The sequence below is a fragment of the Triturus cristatus genome, chromosome 10 (genome assembly GCF_964204655.1).
Source record: "Triturus cristatus chromosome 10, aTriCri1.1, whole genome shotgun sequence".
Classification (NCBI taxonomy): Eukaryota; Metazoa; Chordata; class Amphibia; order Caudata; family Salamandridae; genus Triturus; species Triturus cristatus.
This window is the reverse complement of record NC_140593.1, coordinates 98,293,161-98,316,200: the sequence shown is the minus strand read 5'-3', so window position 1 is coordinate 98,316,200 and position 23,040 is coordinate 98,293,161. Positions and strand designations below refer to the sequence as shown.

General features: G+C 44.1%; 1 protein-coding gene across 1 annotated transcript in view; it reads right to left on the bottom strand.

The window, feature by feature from the left end:
- Nucleotides 1-233: 233 nt before the first annotated feature.
- OXSM (3-oxoacyl-ACP synthase, mitochondrial) overlaps nt 234-23,040 on the bottom strand; it is a 40,505-nt gene continuing 17,698 nt past the window's right edge. The window contains exon 3 of the mRNA XM_085630542.1: nt 234-1,650. Within this exon, the coding sequence (XP_085486668.1) occupies nt 1,248-1,650 (403 nt within the window). The 3' untranslated portion in view covers nt 234-1,247. The remainder of the gene's footprint in view (nt 1,651-23,040) is intronic.

The following is a 23,040-nucleotide window of genomic DNA, read 5'->3' as shown; positions in this document are numbered from 1 at the left end:
AAGCATTCTACATTTCATCACAAAACTGAAAGGTTCTGTAAGTGGAGTTCACCATTTTTCAGCAATGAAAAGTGTCAAATAGACCAGAAAATACATCTCATGTGCCAGCTTATTTTGCCTAACTGATCCTGCTTGTTAATGAGCTATGCAGGACTACACGAACCGAAACGTATCTGAAAAACACTGGTTTTACTGTTTTGAAATTGCTTTATCAAAAAAGGGTAGTGAACAAATAGGAATTATTTTCTTTTATTAAACAATCAAGTTATTTTTTTAAGCTTCAGGTGGCAACTCACTTAGCAAACTAGTGTGCTGAACATTTGGAAGAGCCTCTGCCTGGTCCATTTCCCCAAAATAACAAGAATACATTCCCTTAGACCACTGTTGTATAACTTCTCAGTGTGTGATACAGTTATGGTGAGATAAATAGATAGGATGTGTCACCATCACATTCCACTAGCATTTACCACCAGACAATAACACCTTTTGTGCAGAGATGATGGGAGATATATTATGTCAGGGATTGCCACTTCTTGATTGGCTCTGCGATGGAAAAACTCCTTACTCCATATATGGACAATTGATAGCAGCTTGGAGAGTTGAAAGGACATCTGAACAAGTTTTTTATACACTCAATGGTACCCCACGACTCTTGCTTACAGGCATCTGGGTCTAAAGCAAAGGAGCAACACCGCCCTGCTAGAAGATCTACGTCTACTGTAGCCAATCATAAGCATCACAGAACCCCATGTACTAAAACACCCAATGTCTATGCCTCCCCATGTCTTTGGGAGAAGCCTTCTATAACTGGTGTTCTAACTCGTAACATGAATATATCGAGGCATTTCACCAAACAGTCAGTGTCGACCTTAACAGGAGAACTACTCACCTGTACCTCACACACCTGATACTGTGCAGAGCCCTATTCGCCGAACTAGAAAAGTGGCCTTATAAAGTAACATAGGACAAAGTACAAATGGAAGTGATGTGCAAACCAACTTAAGTGAGGCGGTAAGATACTGTGGATCTGTGAATATCAAGTGCCTGGATACCCTATTGGGTGACTAGCTGTCCTTTATAAATCCTGATCGATTGATGCATATGATCATCTGATACCCAGGTCTCATGGTTTAGATTTGGGCTACAATCGAGGAACTTGGGGGGCGCTATCATTTAGTGCCAATGCCCGCAAGTACCGCCATCTACGGGCACTTCAACAGTTACAAACCAAGAGCAGCAGAGACAACCTATACATTTCCAAAACACAGGGAGGCATTAGTGCCACCAAAGCCAAAGGAATTGCTGAGAGCGATTCGCCTTCTCTCATTGTCCCACTTCTGCGCTACGAGTGGCACATAATTCAGATCAAACTCCGGGGCTGTCTTGTCCAGGTTGAGGGTGGGTGGGAAGGTGCCATGGTAGCAAGACAGAACCGTGAAAGCAGCCTCGATAGCCCCCGCTGCACCAAGCAGATGCCCCGTTGCTCCCTTGGTGGCAGACACAGCGAGGGAGTAGGAATGATCTCCAAAGAGTCTCTTGATAGCTTGGTTCTCAGCAGCATCCCCTAGTGGTGTTGACGTGGCGTGCGCATTAATGTGTCCTATATCTTCTGGGGAAATTCCAGCATCTTTGATAGCTGCTGCCATGCATCTAAAAAAATTAACAAAAAGACAAATGTAAATATATGAGCTGTATTTGCAATAAAACAACCTCCAAGGATGAATCTTTACCAATGTTCAACAATTTTGCAATTGTGCCCTAAAATATTAAGCAAACTAAAACAAAAAATATTGTGATGAATATCAAGGCTTATAAGGATTTTTGGAAGCACTAACCTTTTCTTTAATAAAAAAAAATGTTTAAGTGAAAAAAAGAAAAAGAAAATTGACATTCAGTGCAAAATAATGATTACAATCTTAAATAATACATGCTCAGAAAACTGGTCATGGCCTGCACATGGTCTGCAACCTTCACTATAGGCGTTTTAAGCACCCCTGGATTGGTGACAACATGTTAAGAGTCTGAAAACCAAGGACCCAGAGAGTGGCAGATCCTGGCGAGGACTGACAAAAAGTCATCTGATGCTAGTCCCTCTAAGTTAGAGTGGTGTCTGAAGGAGTCAGCAGGCGTTTCTGGAGGTACCCAAAACGTAGGGGCTCCACAGCAAAAGAGAAAGGAACGAACAGGTGGAGAAATAAAGAGAACTGTGAGTCTTCCCTTCAAACTCACACATTCACCCAGAACTACAGCAGCAAGAAAGGGCATCATGATCACCCGAGTATGGAGCTCAACAGCACAACTTTTTAGGGAAAGATTTGAGGTGTAGATAGCGACTCCGCTAATATGCAAACCTCAACATGAAAGCCTCCCGAAGCAAGAACAGAGCTCTTTAGTCCCAAAGGAGTGCAGCTAACAAATACAGAGATATGGGGGCACAAACAGGCACGTGTATGTATGGGAGGCTATGCACCACCAGATATGGAAATGCTGGTAATGCTTCAACGTATAGACAAGAATGCAACACTGATGAATTCAAAATCATTAGATGCATTACAGAACACTGCGGTGATGTTGGCTAACAGAGATCAGCACTTTGAGATGCACAAACACCACTAGAGTAAAAAAAGAGTTGCGCACAAATTTGTGTAAAGTGCAAGATGAAGTGGCACAGCGAGTGGTACAAAACCAGAGAGGCATAGGGCAAAGATCAGAAATGATGGAAAATTCCCACAGAGCTTGAAATATTAGAATAGTAGGCATCCCAAAGGACAAAGGAGACAGAGACTTGCCAGGCAACTTGATTTCATGGCTATCTGAGACTCTTGGACCATCCTTAAGAATGCTAACACTAGGCTGATACGTAGAGATTTCTGGCTAAACTCGCGAATGCCTTCTGTGTCCAAACCTTCACCTAGCCCCACGATCATTGTACATTTGAGAGATGAATAACCGAGGTACACCATTCTACATGCACCAAAAAGAAAATGCAAAATACTAATGGGGAACAGTCTTATTTACCTTTTTCGCAATGATTCTTACGACAGTGAGGCAGGGAGGACAGAAAAGGAACCGATTAGGAGCAGGGAACATGAGCGGGAGCCCTGAAGAGGAGTCTATTCCCAGCTAAAGTATCCTTAGTTACCAAAAGGTAAAAGGTACATATTCTGGGGCCCAGAAGAGCCCGGTGGTGGAAATGACCAACCGACCTGAGATCTCCAGAGATGTTTGATAGATGTCTAGAGAGGGTGTAATGATACATAGATACAGACAGCGCTGTAGAGGTAAGTAAGTAGAGGTGGGCGAGCCACTGAAAGCTCGAGCCAGGCTTGAGCCAAAAGCCTGACTCGGGCTCAGCTTCACTTTCTCCTGGAAGCTTGAGCCCTAAAAACTGAGCTTTCACAGGAGATGGTGTGGTCTAATCACTAGAGCTACCGTCAATGCACCATGGGGAGACCAGTTTGAAAATGGCTTTGACTCAGGATCCTACAAATCTCCCTGTGCCAAAACAACAAAAGTGTAATGTAGTCGGTCTCTGTTGTGAAGTGCTCTTATGTCTTAGGGCAAGGTTCCAGTAGTCTGAAAAAACATTAAAAAGTGCGTTTGGTCTGTTACTCACGCTCTAATGTCATCCTCCAAGCATTAACATTTGATGTCAGAAAGATATCCATCTAGCGATGGAATTGGAAAGTCATTTAGGATCAATCCCTGTGTCATTGCTTGACCAAACTGTGGAAGTCTAGGCAAATACTTTATCTTACAACACCTCTTTTTGTCCATTTTCACATAAGAGAGCAGTTTCAAATAGGTGAGTTATGAATATGCACTGTACATAACAACTCAGGCTTCTCTTAGTAGCCTATAGCGTTGCTCTACTTATAGCAACATTCTAGGCCACACATTGGGGGGGAGGGGAGAGGGGAGAATGCAGACTGGCTTGCCTTTTAGCTCACCAATGGCATTATCATAAGGGTGGGGGCAGGAATGTTTCTTAATGCATGCTTTAAAACTCTCTCTTTAAAAAATACCTCTCAATGCAGAGATATAATCTGATGTGCTAATATGAAATGCTTTGACATGTTAAAGAAATATGGTTTTCTGAATCTTGAAGACACCTTATCATATTCTAAAGTGATGTTTATTGCATGACTTGCGTGCCAAATATTTTCAAGGATCGGCTTGAACACGGGCTCTTAGAGCCAGAGCCCACCCTTGGCTCGGCTCTCCCTGTTAACTTGTTGGCTTGCCCACATCTAATTTAGAAGTATTTTTCTTTTTTTGCTAAGCTGCCTCAAATTGACCACCCCCCACTAGGACTCATTTTGTTTGTAGACACTAGTGGTGGACCTCCTCTTTCTGGTCCCTACCCTTGCCTTCTCCCCTTCTATCCCACCCGCAGCCTTACATGTTAAGCTTGTTGTGATCCGACCCTTGGACTCCAACCCTGACATTTTAATTTCTTCTCCCTATATTCTGGTGTCCGGCACAAAGCGGGTATGGTGTATTTAAATAAGCTTCAAGCTGACGGGACATGGGGGAACAGGAACTGAGAATCAAAGACTTGAGGACTACATTGTATGGGAGTGGTGATGTGCCTATAGTCATTGTACTTCATGAAGCTCAGAAATCAAAAGTAACTCACCTTGCCATCCACCATTCTGTTTCTCCTTGTTCTTTAAATGTGATGATTTCTTGTAAAACGTTAATATTTGGGTTACAGAAAAGAGAAGGTGCACGAATGTGGTGCTTCAATGAAATATTACATTCTGGAAGAACTTCAGCTGCTGCAGAACTGGAGTGCAGACCTTAGGGTGGTAAAATAATCTTAAGCACCTTAAAGCATTAGAAAGTGGGATCTCTAGTAAAGCAATATTTTTAGGGTGAGGGACATACATGAAAAAGAGCAAAGGTTGTCCCAGGACAAAAATTGGTTTAAATGGTGTTCTTCTAAAAGAAAATAAAGTAGTTCCCTAAAAGTGAGCAGTGTAAGGGTCCAGCTATCCAGAGAGATGGTAAAAAGATATGCTACAGGGGAGGGACAAATGTGAGATGAAAACCTGGGACTAAGAAAGCCATTGAATAAGAAGCAAGCAAATGAATGTGCTAAGGAAGCCAATCTGTGGTAAGTGAGGTGCGGACTGAAAGCCCCTGTAAGTACTTAGTAAGCCAACAATAGATCTTTTGAAACCAGACATCTTATGCTGTCTGGTAGGCTTGACCTAAACAAGCATTTACAATGCAATAGGTCTCGCAATTGCGAGTTTTTCAGCTATTGGCTTCGTAAATGGCAATGCCTTTTATAATATTAAAAGACATTGTCATTTGAAAAATCAATAGTTCAAAGTTTTGCAAAAGCAATACTTATTGGATTGCAGAGCGCGGTGTCCCTGAAGCGGGCGCCGCGCTCATTATTAAAGTAAAAAAAAGAAAAAACAAAAACAAAAGAAACAGAGCGGGATGTCCCTGAAGTGGGCGACCCGAGCATTATTAAAGTTTTTTTTTTTTTTAAATGAAACCGAGCTCGGTGTCCCTGAAGTGGGCGCCGTGCTCAGTATTAAAGTATTTTTTTTAAAGAGAAATAGAGCGCGGTGTCCCTGAAGCGGGCGCCGTGCTCAACATCAAAGTTTAAAAATGTAAAACTGAGAGAGGTCTCCCTAAAGCGGGCGCACGCTCAGCATGCACGTTAGAGCGGCATAGCACTCTATAAGAAAAGAGGCCGCCATTGTCCTGTGTGGGCACGCTGCAAATACAAAAAGCAGCCGCCATTGTCCCCAAACAGTGTCAATAAACAAAATAGTGCTCACCCACTTATAATGCAGACCGTGTAACAAGCCAAGTAAAAGGTCCAGTCGTTATGAGCGGTAACAAATGCAGACAAGGCGGAACCAAGGAGAGACTAATAAGCCTATTTACGAATCAAAAGCCAGCATTTACCAATGACAATGACAAAATCAAATAAATATGGATGGCGAGTGGGCGGGGCTTCCAGTGCATGCTCTAATACAGCATGCCTCGCAAAGCAAGCAGTGCATGCGCGCTGCCACTAGGCAAACCTAAAAATAAATAAATAGATAAATAAATCACAGGAAAAAAGCTGAAAGTTGCTGAATGTAATTTTGGAGGAACCTCAAGGAAAACAGAAGAATCCAATCGAGTGAGGAAGCCAAAGCAAACACCCCTATAAAAGAGAAACAACTGAAGGAGAAGATACAACCAGGAGGATAGTAAGACTGGTATGAACTGAGGATACAGAAATGGCAAACAATGGAGACAAAGTTTTAATTTTTAGCATCGTCAAATATCAAGTACTGCCAAAGAAGGATTAAAAAACAAGCATTTGCAATGCAATAGGTCTCACATTAGTGAAAGTTGGAGCTATTGGCATTGCAAATTATGTTTTTTATTTGTTTTTTTCTCTTCGTTTAATGGGAAGCATACCATTGAAAACTGTGATCACAGGTAGCATTTTAATTTAGGAGTGGCTGGGAAAACATAATTACAAACTACCATGTTTGAAAAGCAGGGAGAGTGGCAGGAGAAGGAGAGTGATGCCACAATTAGTAAGGACTAAGAGAAGAAAGAACAGAGGTGAAAAGAATGAAAAATGTAATGGAGTGGTGTTAAAGACCTTCAACTGAAGGCATGGAAGATGATGTATCAAATGTTCAATGGGCTACGCGAAGGGGCTATGGTTAAGATATTTAGGAGAAGAATGCCCACAATCACCAAGGATCGAATGGTGGGCTTTATATTTAAAATTTGTAAGCGGCTCCAAAAGTTGAACAATTATTAATAACCAGAAGATTATCAAGGAGTGAAGGCGGACCTGTACAGGTAGTTATATTCAAAATCGCAAAAGGGCGTGGGGCGGAGTGTGAGGTCTGTAGGTTGGAGTCATAAAGAATGCTCTGATGTATTTTTAAATGGATGGCGTTTGCATGTTGTAGAATCGGTGTAACGTTAGAATCACTAAAATGTGATTGACACTGTAGGAGAGTAGGATCTGTTTCACATGGGTACCCCCACTTTTTGCTGGTGTTTCACTGTTTTTCGACCTTAGTCTGGCTGTGGCTCTGCTACTCAGGACCCCAGCCTAGCTACTTCCTCTCTAAAATGGTTTCCATGTACATTAGGTACATTACTAATTGGATTCTGGAGTGCCTTATAAGCCCCTAGTATATGGTATACTATGTACCTAGGGCATAGGTACCTCAGAGGCCTATCAGGGGCTGAAGCATGTATTATGCCACCCCTGGGAAGCACTCCAAAATGACACCACAGGTCTGCTACTGCAGCCTGGGTAAGGTGGTGTTTGCACCCCTTACAGTGGTATAGGCTACCTATATCACTACCATTGCACACACATAAAACCTATAAGTCACTCCTATGCCAGGCCTTAACAATCCTGAAGGCAGAGTGCTTGGTTTTTATGTGGGAGGGTGCCCCTGCATGAGCAGAGCCCCTCTGCAGCGTTCGGAGTACCTCCTCTGATGCTGTTTGTGGTGCAGCCTGACCATATACTCTTAAGTGCATTATAACCTCGCGGTAAATGCTAACTTTGGGATGGCTGCACGGAAACATGTTGTGTTTGGTGTCAAACGCTTTGGAATACTACCCCTCGCCAGTTCTGGCGGCGGGGGTAGCATTCCACCCTTCTAGAGGGAGAGACATGTTCACCATGGTCTAACCCGGTAGTACTTTCTACAGCCCTGGCATCACAGAATGGATGCCTCTGCCACAGACACGGGTCTGGCCTCCAGCTGCTGACCGAAACTCTGGCAGGGGAGGCCTGGACAATAGGTTTCCTGTCCCAGGGAGGTGTAACGACCTCCCCAGACAGGCAGATGTGTATTGGGGCTGGGCGGGAGCATTCTCTGGTGCTTTGAAGTCCTGCACTGGGGGCACACTTGGTGTCCCTGTGCATAGTCCAGTTCATACCGGTTGCAGGGGCTATCTGCCCCTGCTCTGGCGCGAAACTGGACAAAGGAAATGGGTGTAACCACCACTCTTTCCAAACCCTCCCATAGGTGGGTCCCTAGAGTATGTCCAACCCCCAAACTTTGTATAAGTATGGGAACCCAGTCCTTGCGACTTTAGATTACCCTGGACGAAACTCTGCAATATATATCCTGGACCTTCGACATTCTACTTTAACTAGAAGACTGAAGAAATCTCCCTTGGGGTCAAGGAGTGACTCCCCTGCTTGGCAGGCACCAAAGAAGCAACTGTCCGGTCTGCAATTCTGAAGCTCCCGCCGGAAGCCGAAGTCTCTGCATCCCCAGAGGTGGATTTCCAGACTTCCCCCAGGCTACCCTGAGTCCACAGCAAAGCTGAGGCCCGTGGCTATCGTGGGTGACGTGGAACCGTGACCCCTGGACACCGTGAACTTTTGCAGCAACATCATCTTCCTGGTCTTCCTCGAAGTTGTGCTTTGGGCTTCGAGTAGCCCCAGCCTTGAGCACCTCCTGCACCGAAGATTTCTGGCCTCCACTCCACATATGACCCGTGGGCCAGTTTCCAGTGCGAGCGCTCGAGGCTCCTTCGCGATCGCTAGCCCGTTGGCTAGTAGGTCCCCACGAAGGCGACTCCTCTTCTGATTGGGCTTTCCTGGTTGCTCCAGACGTGCCCCGACTTACCCTCGCTGGGTGAGTCCCCCAAACCTTGCTGGTCTGCACTGCCATCCTTTCTCTGATTCCAAGTGACTTGCTGTTGCCAAGGCTTGTTGGGTCCAATATGGTCGCCGACACCGCAGCACTAGACAGACTTCATGGGACAGCACGAATCCAGCTCCTGGTCGTCATCGGCGCCCCCTGGACCTCGTGGCTGAAGAGTCAAGACACCCGTCAACTCACCTGAAGCACCCGACATCTCTGGGCATTGGTCAATCGTGCCCCTGGTCACTGGTAAGTGACCCAGACTCTGTCCCCTCTGCTTTCAGGTTCCTGCCCTCCTAGATCCAGGCTTGGATCGCTTCGGTCACTTCTCTTCACGGCAGCAGCACTTCTTCGCCAGCTCCCATTGCAATCAAAGACGCGATCCGACACCAAAACACACCTATGCACCCGGCTTCCCAGTGCTCCCGTGGTTGCTAGCCCTAGAACTTCCTAAGTCCAAAAGGGTTTGGTCCTGACTCATTTCTAAGTGTCCCTAATTTTTTAATTTCCAACCGCAACATTGCCCATAGAAGCGAATTGGAACCCGCGGCTGTGTTCACACACTGCACACGGCTCCTGTGGGTCCCCTGTGTCACTACCTTGGGTGGCTCGTTGGGGTCCCAGCGATTCTACAGGCTCTAGGCCTTGTGTCTAGTTCAGTCGTGGTTCTTATACCACTTTATTGGTATATGGTTTGGTACGCCCCTAGGGCCCAAACGTGTATTTGTGCTATTACTGTTGATTGCTAACTTGTAAATTAAGTACTTCGAACTCCAGCCTCATAAAGAGACTAGAGGGTGTGTTTTATCTTAAATACATATATTTTAAATATATACCTGGTGTGGTTGTCCTTTCATTTGGTCATTCAAGAGATTATAGACTGGTAAAACAAGCTGCTTTACATTCCTTCAAGACTTAGCCTGAAGGCTGCTCTCCATAGCTATCACTAGGATAACTTTCAATAAAGGTTGTCTTTAACCTATTCACCATAAGGGGTTGTTTGGACTAGTACAGGGTGCCCACTTTAATTAGTGGACAGCATATACTAGGCCAACTTCTCACAGACACAAACAGTAATTGAGCAGAGGCAAATGTACGTATTTGGGATGGGGTTGTTATATAAAATACACATTGAAGAGTCAATTGTACAGGTTGTAGGGGTGAAGTGGGTGACTACAAAATGTGTGCTGCATTTCTGATCTTTAGGGAGGGAGGGGGTACAAGCGAGGAGGCAACAGATGGCCACAGCTGGCCAAAAAAAAAGAAATCAATGGGAGAGGTTGTGGCGTTACTTTGAGAGCTGCTGACTTCGGACCTGGGGAATAGGGTTTGAGTCCCAGGATTAGTTTAAACAGGGCCTTTAAAATAATATATATATATATATATATATATATATATATATATATATATATATTATCTACTGGCGGTCGCCAGTAGATAGTTATAGTTAGGACCCTGTTTCCATAGGAAATCCGCAACATTCTATTTGGAATAACTTTGGCGCCGGTCGACGAATCCTCGCGAAATTTTCAAAATAGGTGGGGCGCTACGCTCCGCTCCTACCCTGAAAGTCTCGGGGGGATTCGTCAAGCGGGGGCTGAGAAAAAAGGGGGGTCCCAAAACGCGTTTTTCCCATGCATTTTTCCATAGGACCTTTAGACACAGCTACAGCCCGAACGGCCGAACAGAGTTACTTGAAATTTGGCAGAGAGGTAGTCTACAGGTCAAGGAAGTGCCTTTTGTAGGTCTGGTGTAAATCTGTTCAGTATGTCCTGAGAAAATAGCATTTAAAAGCATATATATATGTGGGCGGAGCCTAACCACACATCTCATCCTGAGATCTGATTGGCTGTCAGCACTTCATCCAAGAAGTGTTGGCAGCCATCTTGGGACCAATATACATGATAGCACCTCATTAAAAAGCATTGCAGTTAATAGAAGGTTTTAAGACTTTAGTTACATTATAAATCATTTGTTGATGGTACCATACTCATTTTAGGAATTGTGGTATGTTCTAAGGTGATTTCACCATGTGAAAAAGCCTTCTGCTGGGATATCATGATTGAGAGAAAAATATTTTCTCATGCTTTTACCACAGAGGTTTGGAAGGTGATCTATAAGCTAAACTGAGAGCTTATTTTCTGTAAATTCACATTATCTTTCTCAGTCATGTGAGAATGAAGTCTGACATTCTCAGTAAAACATGTACATCCAACAAGGGCAGAGACTGTCAGTTGATTCCTTTGTGTTCTACTGCAGCTTCCCAGAGTGTTCCAAAGAACTACTAGAGCGCTAACAGTCCTACTTATGATAAACGTATGGCACACCTGAAGCCATCTTGCTTGGATTAAAGTGGTAACTCTTAAAACATTTAATTTAAAAAGGAACAAAATGAGGGGGTTCATTTTTCCATAAAAAGTATGATTAGTGCTGCAGAAAGAAAAATTAGGGCACATTTTGAGTGACTTCTCAAATCCTCTTCTATTTCATTAAAACATTCTGACATGCAGACTGAAACATGCACTTTCAATACCAGCAGCAGTTTTCCCTGGTGAGCAGTAGCTTTACTACAGTGATCTAATGAGCAAAAAGAGTGCTAACATTCTGAATTTATGGCAAATGTGTGACACATCTGAATGCCTTCTTGATGGAATCAAAGTAAAAAACTGAAAGTATTTCCTACTGAGGAGACTGCAGTAAATGAGGAAATAAGGAAACTTCATAACAAATAAGTCTCCCAAGATGGCCACCAGAGACAAAAGAGCCCAAATGTAGCCCAAATATCACCCAGATGTAGCCCAAGTATAGCCCAATGACAGAATGTCCCAGAATGTTCTTAAAAACAACTAGAGCGCTTACTGTCTTCATTATGACAAAAGTATGGCATACCTGAAGCCATCTTGATTGGAATAAACTGGTAACACTTAAAACATTTAATTTAAAAAGTAACACAATGAGGGGGTTCATTTTGCCATAGAAATTATGATTGATGCTGAAGAAAGAAAATGAGAGCACATTTTGAGTGACTTCTCAAATCCTCTTCTATTTCATTAAAAAATTCTGACATGCAGACTGAAACATGCACTTTTAATACCAGGAGTAGACTTCCATGGTGAACAGTAGTTTTACTACAGTGATCTAATGAGCAACTAGAGTGCTAACATTCAGAATTTATGGCAAATGTGTGACATATCTGAATACCTTCATGAGGGAATAAAAGTAAAAAACTGAAAGCATTTCCTACTGAGGAGACTGCAGTACATGAGGAAATTAGGAAACTTCATAACAAATAAATCTCCCAAGATGGCCACCGGAGACAAAAGAGCCCAAATGTAGCCCAAAATCACCCAGATGTAGCCCAAATATAGCCCAATGACAGAAGTGTGCAAAACACTTATTATTTTGTGTTTTTGCAGTGTTATATAGTGCAGACTTGTCAGGTATTGGAGTGCTTTACATGAGCATTGGTTACATCACACAAGAACAAATTCATTTTGGTTGTAGACATGGGGAGACTAAGTGATTTGACCAGAATCACAGAATGTCGAGCTGAAGCAGAAACTCCAACCTGGTTCCCCAGTTGCAAAGTCTACAGTTCTGGAAGTAACACCACATCCTCTCCCCTAAGTGCAACATTTAATCAAGTGTTCAACTGGATAAAAAAACATAAAGATAACAAATAATTTAAAAGTGCTTTGTCGCTATTTGAAAACTCAGAAAATATGTCCTTATTTTAGTCTTTTAGAGCACTAACCATAATTTTGATGCCAATAAGACCCTCTCATATATGTAATTTCTAAAGGAAATGCTCTAGGTATTGCAGTTTTGATTACATCAAGATCATGTCAGGCGTTCCACACTTTTGTAATAAATATAGAATGTTAGCAATCTAGTTGTTCATTAGGATACTGTTGAGAGGCAGAGGCCAGGGGCACGGACTCTGAAAATTGAAGGCAGGTAGGAGGGTGCAAAGGCAACAATTTAACCACACTGAGCAGGCAGGAAGGGCCATGGAAGCACAACAGACTATGGAGGGCAGTGGAAAGGGGGGCAGGGGCAACAAACCAACAATACAGGACTTGCAAGAGAGGCTGTTGGAGGGAAGATCTATTACGGGTCAAGGAAGCTAGGGGCGGTCCCCAGAGCCCCGGGAGCCACCACAGAACTGAGCAGGAGAGTGAGTCAGGGACAAAAGGGGCACCTTAATTTGAGCCGGGGTGCCTAGTAACGCTTGCTCCAAAAATGAAGAAAACAGACATATGAGACATGGAATTGGAGGCAGAATACAATGGCAGTTTAATGAGAAGATGCAACTTCAAAGAAACCGCAGAATAGAGACATAAAGTACAAAATACAGAATCCAGATAATCATACAGCTGTCATGATATTCTCTGCATCTCATTTAATGTACTGACAGAGAGAGAGAGAAAACACATCTATAAATGCATCATGAGAAACAAGTTACACCAAGGAAAATGTTACCTAGGAACACTCACGTTTACTCTTAGAGCAAGCATTCCTGCAATTACAATACAAAATCTTTTAAATGCAAAAGTAAAGAGAACAATGGTTAAACATAACATGACATTTCATATAGGTAAAATAGAATAAGATACTTCAAGCAAAGCAGAGCAAGACATTTTAAGCAAAGGAAGACAAGAGCTCCCAGCTCTTGGGGAAAACCTGCACAGCCTGTTAACCTACATACAGACGGCGAGGTAGTCCGTCGATATCTGTGGGTGCTTCCTTTTTATATCATTTTGTGGGCTCCTTTGCACGCTACATCTACCTACGTATGCTACCCAAAAGCTTTGTCTGCAGATTTTACCAGACATTTCGTCATTTACCCACTTAATGCTGACAATGGACTGGGTGAAAAGGTCAGTCTCTCAGGCCAATCGCTTATCATGAGTTCCATAGAGCAAGCAGAAAATAATGGGTATTGTACGGGAATTCAATATATTCATGTATAAAATCTCCTCAGTTCTCCTAACTTGACGCTCTGTGGTTGCCACTTCCTTAAAAGCGGGAAACCTGCCCAGGAAGCAAGTACCAGTCCAGGATGCAGCCTACTGTATGTCGACAGCTTCAGGGGGATGTTGAACTTTGATACCGAGCACGGAGCACTCGGGTAGGGTGGGGGCTACTAGTTTGGAGCAGAAGGCCTCGCAGACCTGCCTTCAGACTGCTATACACTAAAATTGCAGAGCTATGGTCAATTTAACAAAGAGGCCTACATATTGAACAGAAGGGCCTACACAGGGGTTTTATGCTGGCTGAGTGGTAAGGATGTCTCAGGATAATTATATAGCAACACAGGACCCGCTGGTCAATTTAATACGGCCTACAAATGCGGCTGGCAGGGCAAGGACAAGGGTCTCATACTTCAGGTGTGGACAGAACGGGCCAGGGGCCCCCTGTGATACAAAATCTACCCTCCTTCAAGGCTGTGGCAATGTAATAGACCATTGTGGGCAGAAGGAAGAGGCAATGGTAGTACAACCATACATGCCAACAGACCCGATTCAGCCAGGAAACGTCCAATGTTTTTAAGCTCAAATGGGCTTTATTTGATCTGTTTCCTGTCTACAATATCCTCTTTTTCAATGTAACTCAAAGGGGAAAATCAATACCCCAGTTTTTTTTCAAAATCTCCCTCTTACCAAGTTCAAAATGTTCGCAAGTATGGTACATTGGATCATGGAAGGAAATGGGATAGGGACATAGACTTGGATAACAGAGGACAGGAGGGACATGGAGAGGTGCACCAAACTGACCCTGCAGGGCAGGCATCAGGGTTTGCAGCAGCACAATACACCACACAGGGCATGCAGGACGGGAGTGCAGCACAAAAATCCATAGAAAGCAAGAGGGAGGGGACAGGACCATGCACATGGACAACAGAGAACAGAGGGGCAAGAGGCAATGGTAGCTAGCTGACCATAATGGACAGAGAGGAGAGAAAGCTGCAGCATAACAGACCATAAAGGGCAGGGGGGACGGATCAGGGGCATTACAATGGAACAGACAAGCCAGGAGGGAGGGAGTAGGGGTCTGCACATGTAAACAGAGGGCTGGGGGCAAGGGGGCAGGGCAGGAGCAGCAAGATAGCCATGAAGGTCAGGCAGGATGGGCACTAGAAGCAAGACACACCATGAAGAGCAACAGTGAGACTGTGATGGCATACACACAGACCATGGAGGGAAGGTGGGAGGGGGTCAGGGACAGCTAACTGACCACACAGGGTAGGTGGGAGGGGCCATGGCAGCACAGAAGACCATGCATGGCAAGTGGGAGGGTTAGTGGCAGCACAATGGCTATGATGGGCAAGAAGGAGGGTGCAGGGGCATGCACAAAGGACGATGGAGGATAGAAGGGAGGGTCAGGACCTGTGCACAGACAAAGTTCAGGGGAAGGGACCTCACAACAGACCACACGGGGCAGGCAGGAGGAGCAGTTGCAGCACAACAGACCAGGGAGGGCAGAAGGGTGTGGCAGTACAATGGACCATGTAGGACAGGAGGAAGAGGATAGGGGCATGGCTTGTGGACAGGCAGGGTGGAGGTGGCAGGGACAGGTTACAGTCATCTGACAATGCTAGGCAGGTGGGAGGGGAGTGGCAGCTCAACAGAACACTCAGAGTAGATAGGAGTGGCAGGTCCATGGGACATGGTGGGCAAAAAGGATGGAGCAGGGGCATGCACAACGACATCGGAGGGCAGGGGGAAGGAGAATAGGGGCAGCAAGCTGAGCACAGAGTTTAAGCAGGAGGTCAATGATGGGGCATAGAATTGGGCAATGGAGGGCAGGAGGAGTGGACTGGTACATCATACTAAATTGAGGGCAGTGGCAGCACATCAGACCATGCATGGCAGGAGGGAGGAGGCTAGTCCATGGATTCACACAACAGAGGATAGAGAGGAGGGGGATGGGGCAGCAAGCTAACTGTTCAGAGAAGGCGGGTATTAGGAACTTTATTGTTTTTAAAACATTGTGTCTGTGCGAACTACTTAAAGTATGCAGCATAATCTCACTTTTATTCAGGAAGAAGAGGACGTTTGTGACTGTGACTCCGGGCTCACTTGGCGGAAACACCCCCTGACCCTCCACCCCCTATCGCAAAATGTAATGCCCGTGAAAAGGGTAGGTGAACACAGTGTTATATAGAACATAGTCCTGAGAGCACGATTGAAAATGAAAACTAGATATAGTGTATGGTATAAACTATGCACCAAAAAGTGTGATATAAGATGAACCGGGCGTGAAATATAATATGCAATACATTGTGCGCAATGACAGATTCATTGGAGAGCGCGAGATAGCACAGGCACTAGCGCGTGCTATGCGATATGCGCCTTGGAATGTAATATGCACAGGGCAGTGTTGTGTAACCTAACTAGTCTCTAAAGTTGTAATATAAAATATGTGCTGGGGAGTGTAACGTTGCATATGCACTGTGACAAAGATATGGATCCCAGATTGTAATATGTATGGCATAGCACTGTGCGTTATAACATAGGCATCGAGGAAGGCACGTTAGATGGGGCAATATAACCCGTGCGAAGACAAGTGTGGTATGACATATTCACGGGGTGGTGTTACAGTGCACATGGGCTAGAGAGTGTCATAGCATATGCACTAGCTAGTGGAATACAACACAGAGGTGTGTGGCACTCGGCAGGCAATGGTGGGTGTAACACAGCATTGGGCTCTGTCAGGAGCGCGCTGTGACTCTCAAGTGATGTTCGTCCCCTTTCCAGAGAGTAAAATAAAAAGTATTACACATCCAGCAGTGGATGTGTGTTTTATTAACCGTGAGGGGGGTTTCTTGCATAGTTTTGGTCGAATTTTTGTTGAATCCCCTTTGAATGGCTTGGTGTGCATGTGTATTAAATGTGCCCGTCAATAGCTACCCATGTTTGTATAAATAAACGACAAGGGTGTCTGCCGGGATTAGGCACGGTAGGGCATCAGACATGTCAGAGCTTCACTAGTGGTGTAAATACATCCCACGTGGATTCATTGCATGCATAGTCGCCTTTTAATGAATATCACGCAAATCGTCATGGTGATAGGTACGTACGGTTTGTCCAGCATGTCCTAGGTGTGTCTATAAATATATATTTTTTTTAAATAATAAAAAACAGTGGCCGGCCCTGGGGATTGGGGTCAAAAAAATATAATTAGGAGACAGGCCCTGGGGGATGGGGTCATCAGGGCCAATACATTAGAATAAGAAGGGGAACCACACAGCCCCCCTTCTTAAAAAATTAAAATAAATAAAAGGCTGGCATCGTGCCGGAGGCCATGACCCCTCCGTGCAGCACTCTGCAAACGCGCCCCCAACAGGCATCTCCAGTATGCGCCAGGGAGCTGCGCTGCAGACAGGTGTTCTGAGGCCAAGCCCCTTTTTACACCTCTCTGCAACGCAGCTCTGTGGCGCTTACTGGAGGTACCTAGTGGTCTAGTTTGACCCTAGGGACCCTTAGGATTCAAGGGGACTTAATCTCTCAACTTAGAACAGCCACAGGGCGCGTTTACACAGTGATGAAGGGAGGGGACGGGGCCTGAGGTGACGTGTGCAAACACGCACTATGGCACGTTTTAAATTGGGGATATAATTTCCCTTCAATACTGAGGGCCCCTGGGGGCTAACTAGCCCACCAAGTGCTTCCAGTAAGCGCCACTGAGCTGCATTGCAGAGAGGTGGTCCAGGCCGTGCCACTTTTTACACCTCTCTGCAACGCAGCTCTGTGGCACTTACTGGTGGTACCTAGTGGGCTAGTTGGACCCTAGGGACCCTCAGGATTCAAATGAACTTAATCTCCCAACTAAAAATGGACACAGGGCGTGTTTACACAGTGGTGAAGGGAGGGGACGGGGCCTGAGTTAACGTGTGAAAAAACACCCTGTGGCCTGTTTTAAGAGGTAGTTTTAATCCCCATGCCCTATAATATACTAGGGGCTTACAGAGGAGGTCATGCTAATCACAGGGGGACCCCAACGCATAATGTTCCCTAGTGTATGTAGGTGTTTTCACTGTATTCTAAGTATCTTTTAACATAGCACTGGCTCTAGGACTGGTTAGTCAGACTCAGTTACCACCAGTATCCGTCTGAAAAAGTTGAGGGTACAGGATGATTTTGCAACAAGGCTTCTTTCTGCTCTTCTTTTTGTTCTTTCTGCACGTTATCCTTATTCCTGCACTTATCTTCGTATTTGAGGACATCTGTTGCTTCTTTCTGCACTTCTTTTGTTTCTTTCTGTGCATTTTTTCTTCTTTCTTCACATGTCCTATCTCTGTAGGCATAGTTAGAAATTAGCATTTAAAAAACCTTTGAAATTCACAGAAAAAACCATAGGTTTCAGGCACGTTATAGTTAGGAATTAGCATTTAAAAAACCTCAGAAATTCACTGAAAAAACCATAGGTTTCAGGGGTGTTATAGTTAGCTGGACTTTTCACTTGTACAAAACCATTGAAATTCCCCCGTTATAGTTAGTTCAGCTAACTATAACTCGCGCGCCCGCAATGCACTGCTGATGACGTCACATATTACATCACTCATGACATGGTCAGTGACATCACTCATGACATCTCAAATGACATCACTGATGACATCATCCTTGTGATAGAATGGCAGACCTCCTCTCACCCTAATATAACCATTGATACACACATTCAAAAATAGAGACTAAAATTTTCAAAACAATGGACATACCAATACCAGTTACAACAACCTCTTCAGTAATTCTAAGATCCACATACACATCCACTCATTCACCAACAGTCCTATACAGTCACTCATACATGTATTCACTCATCATATCTACTCATACACCTATACATCCTGTTACACAATGCCACTCATCCATAGAGTTACTCACACACATAGTCACTCATGCTAATAAAGAATCAAACATACATTTACTTGCATATACAGTTATACACACACCACCACACTTACTTCTACGGAAACTTACACATACTTAGTCTTTTAAACAATCACGTATAGAAACACATACTTATTCATACAGGAACTCTTTCAATCTCTCACTCTCACATATACTCACATATATACACCAATAGTCACATATACTAGTTTAAAACATATGTAGTTACTCATAAAGACACTATTGAGACAGTCATTCACTCACTAACACACCCATACACACACTCATCCACCCATACAGTCCTGCACACATGCTGTGTTCAACACATACAAACAGTGAGTCACTCATTCATGCACCTATGCACTACGTAATACCCCCCACCGAACCATGCAGACACTCAGACTGATACACAAAAAACCAACTAATAACCTATATAGACACCCATGTAGCTACTCACCAACCCATGCAGCCACTTATACACAAAGTGAGAGACTGATACAGATATTTACATATTTAAACATTACTCACTAAGCCATGTATTCACTATGATACACTTAATCAGTCAGTTACACAATCAATTTTTCAAAAACAAATCATCCATTTAGACACTTATATACCCATTTATTCTTCCATCGACCTTGAGATATACATGTATAAAACATATTTAATTTTCAGAAAAACACATATTCTTTGGATGATGTAATCAGTGATGTCATCAGTGATGTCATTTGAGATGTCATCAGTGATGTCATGAGTGATGTCACTGACCATGTCATGAGTGATGTAATATGTGACGTCATCAGCAGTGCATTGCGGGCGCGCGAGTTATAGTTAGCTGAACTAACTATAACGGGGGAATTTCAATGGTTTTGTACAAGTGAAAAGTCCAGCTAACTATAACACCCCTGAAACCTATGGTTTTTTCAGTGAATTTATATATATATATATACACACACACACACATATATATATACATACACATATATAATGTAAATACATGACGATCGTCACGGAAACAAAATGAGGAATGTTCAACTATCCCTAACTGAGCTTGAGGACAAAAGTGGGAGAGGGAAAGCAAAAAGTCGTCAATATCTAACTGGAGAGAGGCTTTGACGTAACATTGAGAGCTGCCAACTTCAGACCTGGAGAATTACAAACAACCAATATTTTGTGGAGAGTAGGGTTTGGGATGTTAAAATTAAAAAAGGTACATTTCTGCATAATCTATTCATAATTCGTTTTCAATGCTCAAAAAACTGTAAATGAACAAATGTGGAGTAAACTTGTGGGAGTAGATCTCCAGCATTGTGAATGGAGGCCCTGCTTACGATACACACTTGATTTGAGAGAGAGTCCTGGTTTGTGGCCCATCGATACTCCTATGCTCCCTCTCTGAGAGCCTTTTTACTTCAGTACACCTCAGCTTCTCTGCAACAGCAACTCTCCCCTGTAACACTAAAGTGTGCATGCACTGTGGCCCCCATCACCAGTGGCCAATAAATACGGATATGAGTAGTTACTAATTTACTAACTCAAAGCAAAAATATTGGGGGAAAATGCCACCCTGTTAACACCACAGCAAAAGACAGATGATTTAAAGTGCAATTAAACGCGTCTGTGGGCCTCAGTCTGCATGAAGAAGAGCAGCAAACAAACCTTCAGATAGTAAGCCATATGTATATTATATTCAAGATGAACAGATCAAAAAGGAAACTTCAATGGAGTGAAGTGGTTTGTAACAGAGAAATTAAATTTATTTTCTCTGTCTGTATAGGTTTGACTGAGAAAAATGTGCAGGTTGCTGTATGTTTCTTTTCTCTCCGTGTTTAAAGCCGTGAGGTCATTCAATGTGATGTGTGGGACGAGGCATTTCTTTCCCCTTCCACACAGTGGCTTGGGGGAGGGGGTACTTTAATAGTATTAAAGCACAGAAAACACAGCAGAGAATAGGCCAGCTGTGCTATTCGGTGCCTGTCTTCAGGGGGGGGCCTAGATGTACAGCGCACATCCCCAGACAGTGTGATGCGCCCCCTTAGGTCTGAGCTGCTGCCCATTGACCTCTGGATGGCAGAAAAGGGGGCAGAGCAGAAAGGAGGGGGTTGAGTAAGAAACAGGCGCTACAAGAACACTGCCAAACAGCCAACTAGGCGCTATAAGTCTCACACACCAACTTTCATACAATTTAAGTACAGTTACAATAGAAATATATTACAACATGTATCCCCACTCACTACACGTGTGTTCTATCCTGTTCTTTGAACCAGGCTAACATTGTTAGCAGCATGACGTTGGCGTTGGGCCCACACTCAGACGGGGCACTGGGAGTGCCGGGTTTAATGATTTAAACCAATAATGATCAAATGGGCGCTGTGCAACAACATTATGCGCGGCGCCCGTGCATATTAAACTGAGTGGCCGCTGTGATCATTGTCGGTGCCCATGCATATTTTTTTTAAATAATGATAAAATGGGCACCCCTGCATATTAAAATAAGTGGGCGCCATGTTAATAATAAAGCGCGGTCTGGAGCGTTCTGAAACAAAAAAAATTTTTTGCTTACACATGGCCGCTCGAGTGGCATGCTGCTTGTTTTGAGCGTTTGGCAGCGTATAACAAGGCTGTTTTTTTTTTTTTAAACGGTTGTGGGACAGCATCTCCTGGCTGCAACAGCTGGTAGGGGAAAGTCCTTTAAGAAAATAGTGCCCACAGACCGTTAATAAAACCTGCGGAGTAACAACACTAATAAAAGAGCGAGTACTCATGCGAGGTTACAAAAGTAGAAAAGGCGCTACTAAGGAGGGACTACTAAGCCTATTGACGAATCAAAAGCAACCTTTGAGAAAGGGCAGTAACAGGAGCCAATTGAAGAGATGGCGGAAAATGGGCGGAGCTTCAAGTCTATACCTGAATACAGCATGTCTCGAAGAGACAGCGCAAGCGCTGCCTAGGCGAGACCTAAAAAAGTGGATTGTTCTGCTCATGTGCCAGTAAGGAATTCCTGTGAGCCAGAGAACAAAATGAACAATACTTCCCTTGTTTCCAACTCAGATGACAAGAAGTTGAATACCCTGAGGTCTTCTGAGGATCTCATCCTTATTGGAATTTACATTTGCCTGAAGGAAGCAAAGTGCAGGTAAGTCACTAGGGTTGTTTCCGGCCATGAGAAAGAAGAGCTGAAGGAAACAAGTTTGGTTTACACAAATCTGGAGAGGATGAACATTGGAGGGCCACCTAGTAATTCTTTTCTTCCAGTAATAAGAAACAAGCAGGGCTGGCTAGACTAATACAAATATTTTTTTTTTGTGGCAAAAGTGACACACAGAACAAACAAAAAGGCAGATACATAACATTAAACCTCCATCTGCGATCTCTCTGTCACAATGCGGACAATTCTATTTATTAGTACGTGAAGAAGTACTACCCAGTAGTAATTCACATAATCCTAAACGTCTTTGTGAATTGGCCCTGCAACACCAAATTTCCCATTTAAAAAAGTGCAAAGAGGGCACATTCCTTTCTTTTTGTATTAATTATGAATATACATGTTTTAGATGTTGTGGGTCCAATTCACAAAGGCATTGGAAAGGAAGAAAGTAGTACTAAAGGAGCTATTTCTTCCTGTACCTTGGTGACTAGCCCCAGTATCTCCTGTCGGGGACGTCACAATTATGGATTGCAAAAGTGTGCACAAGGGGGGGAACAGCATTCCAAATATGTAAGTAGTGTGCAATACCACTTTTTCTATTTTTAGGTCTCGCCTAGCTATTGCGTTTACACAATCGCTAAGCGAGACTCTAGTAAGAGGGGCATTTCAAAGTGCTCCCAAAAGTGGATTGCATGGCGAGCATGCGCACAATCACATGCATCGTGCCGCAATGCAATCCGTTTTGGGAGGCGCTTCAGCCAACTGGCGCCCTCTGCATCATACTTCAAAGGGTCAGCTCCCCAGACTGGAATGCGCTCCCCCGCCAAGAGCGCACGCTTGCTTTCACTTTCGCGCGGCGCTCGCTTGCGTCCGGACCAATTTGTCTTGTTTTTCATGGCAGGTTTGAGTGGCTCCTACAGTCCTGTTTTTTTTTCATGGCATGAATGGCTCCTGCCGTCCTGTTTTTTTTCCGTTCAATCTGACACTGGCTGTTATGACTTTTTCACGGCTGGTGGACTGCAAAAGCAAGCTTACAAACTGTTACAAAAAAAACAGGACTGGCGAGCTACATCCAGGTGGCATAGGGTAACTCAGTGTCTCGGTCTGTTCGGTCATCCTGCAGGCTGGCATTCTATTCCCTGCTCCCACTAGTGACCAGACGCCTTGTGTGATTCGGGGCAACTCGTGAATTCCCTGGGCCTCGTTAGCTTACACGCTGTGCAGTAAACCAGTACACTGCTCGCCCATAACTTCGCGGCACACGTCACTGCACATACATTAGGGGTGCCATGGCCTCGCATTTAGGAAAAAACTGGTGCACAGGAGCAGATTCTACCTGTGCACTCTT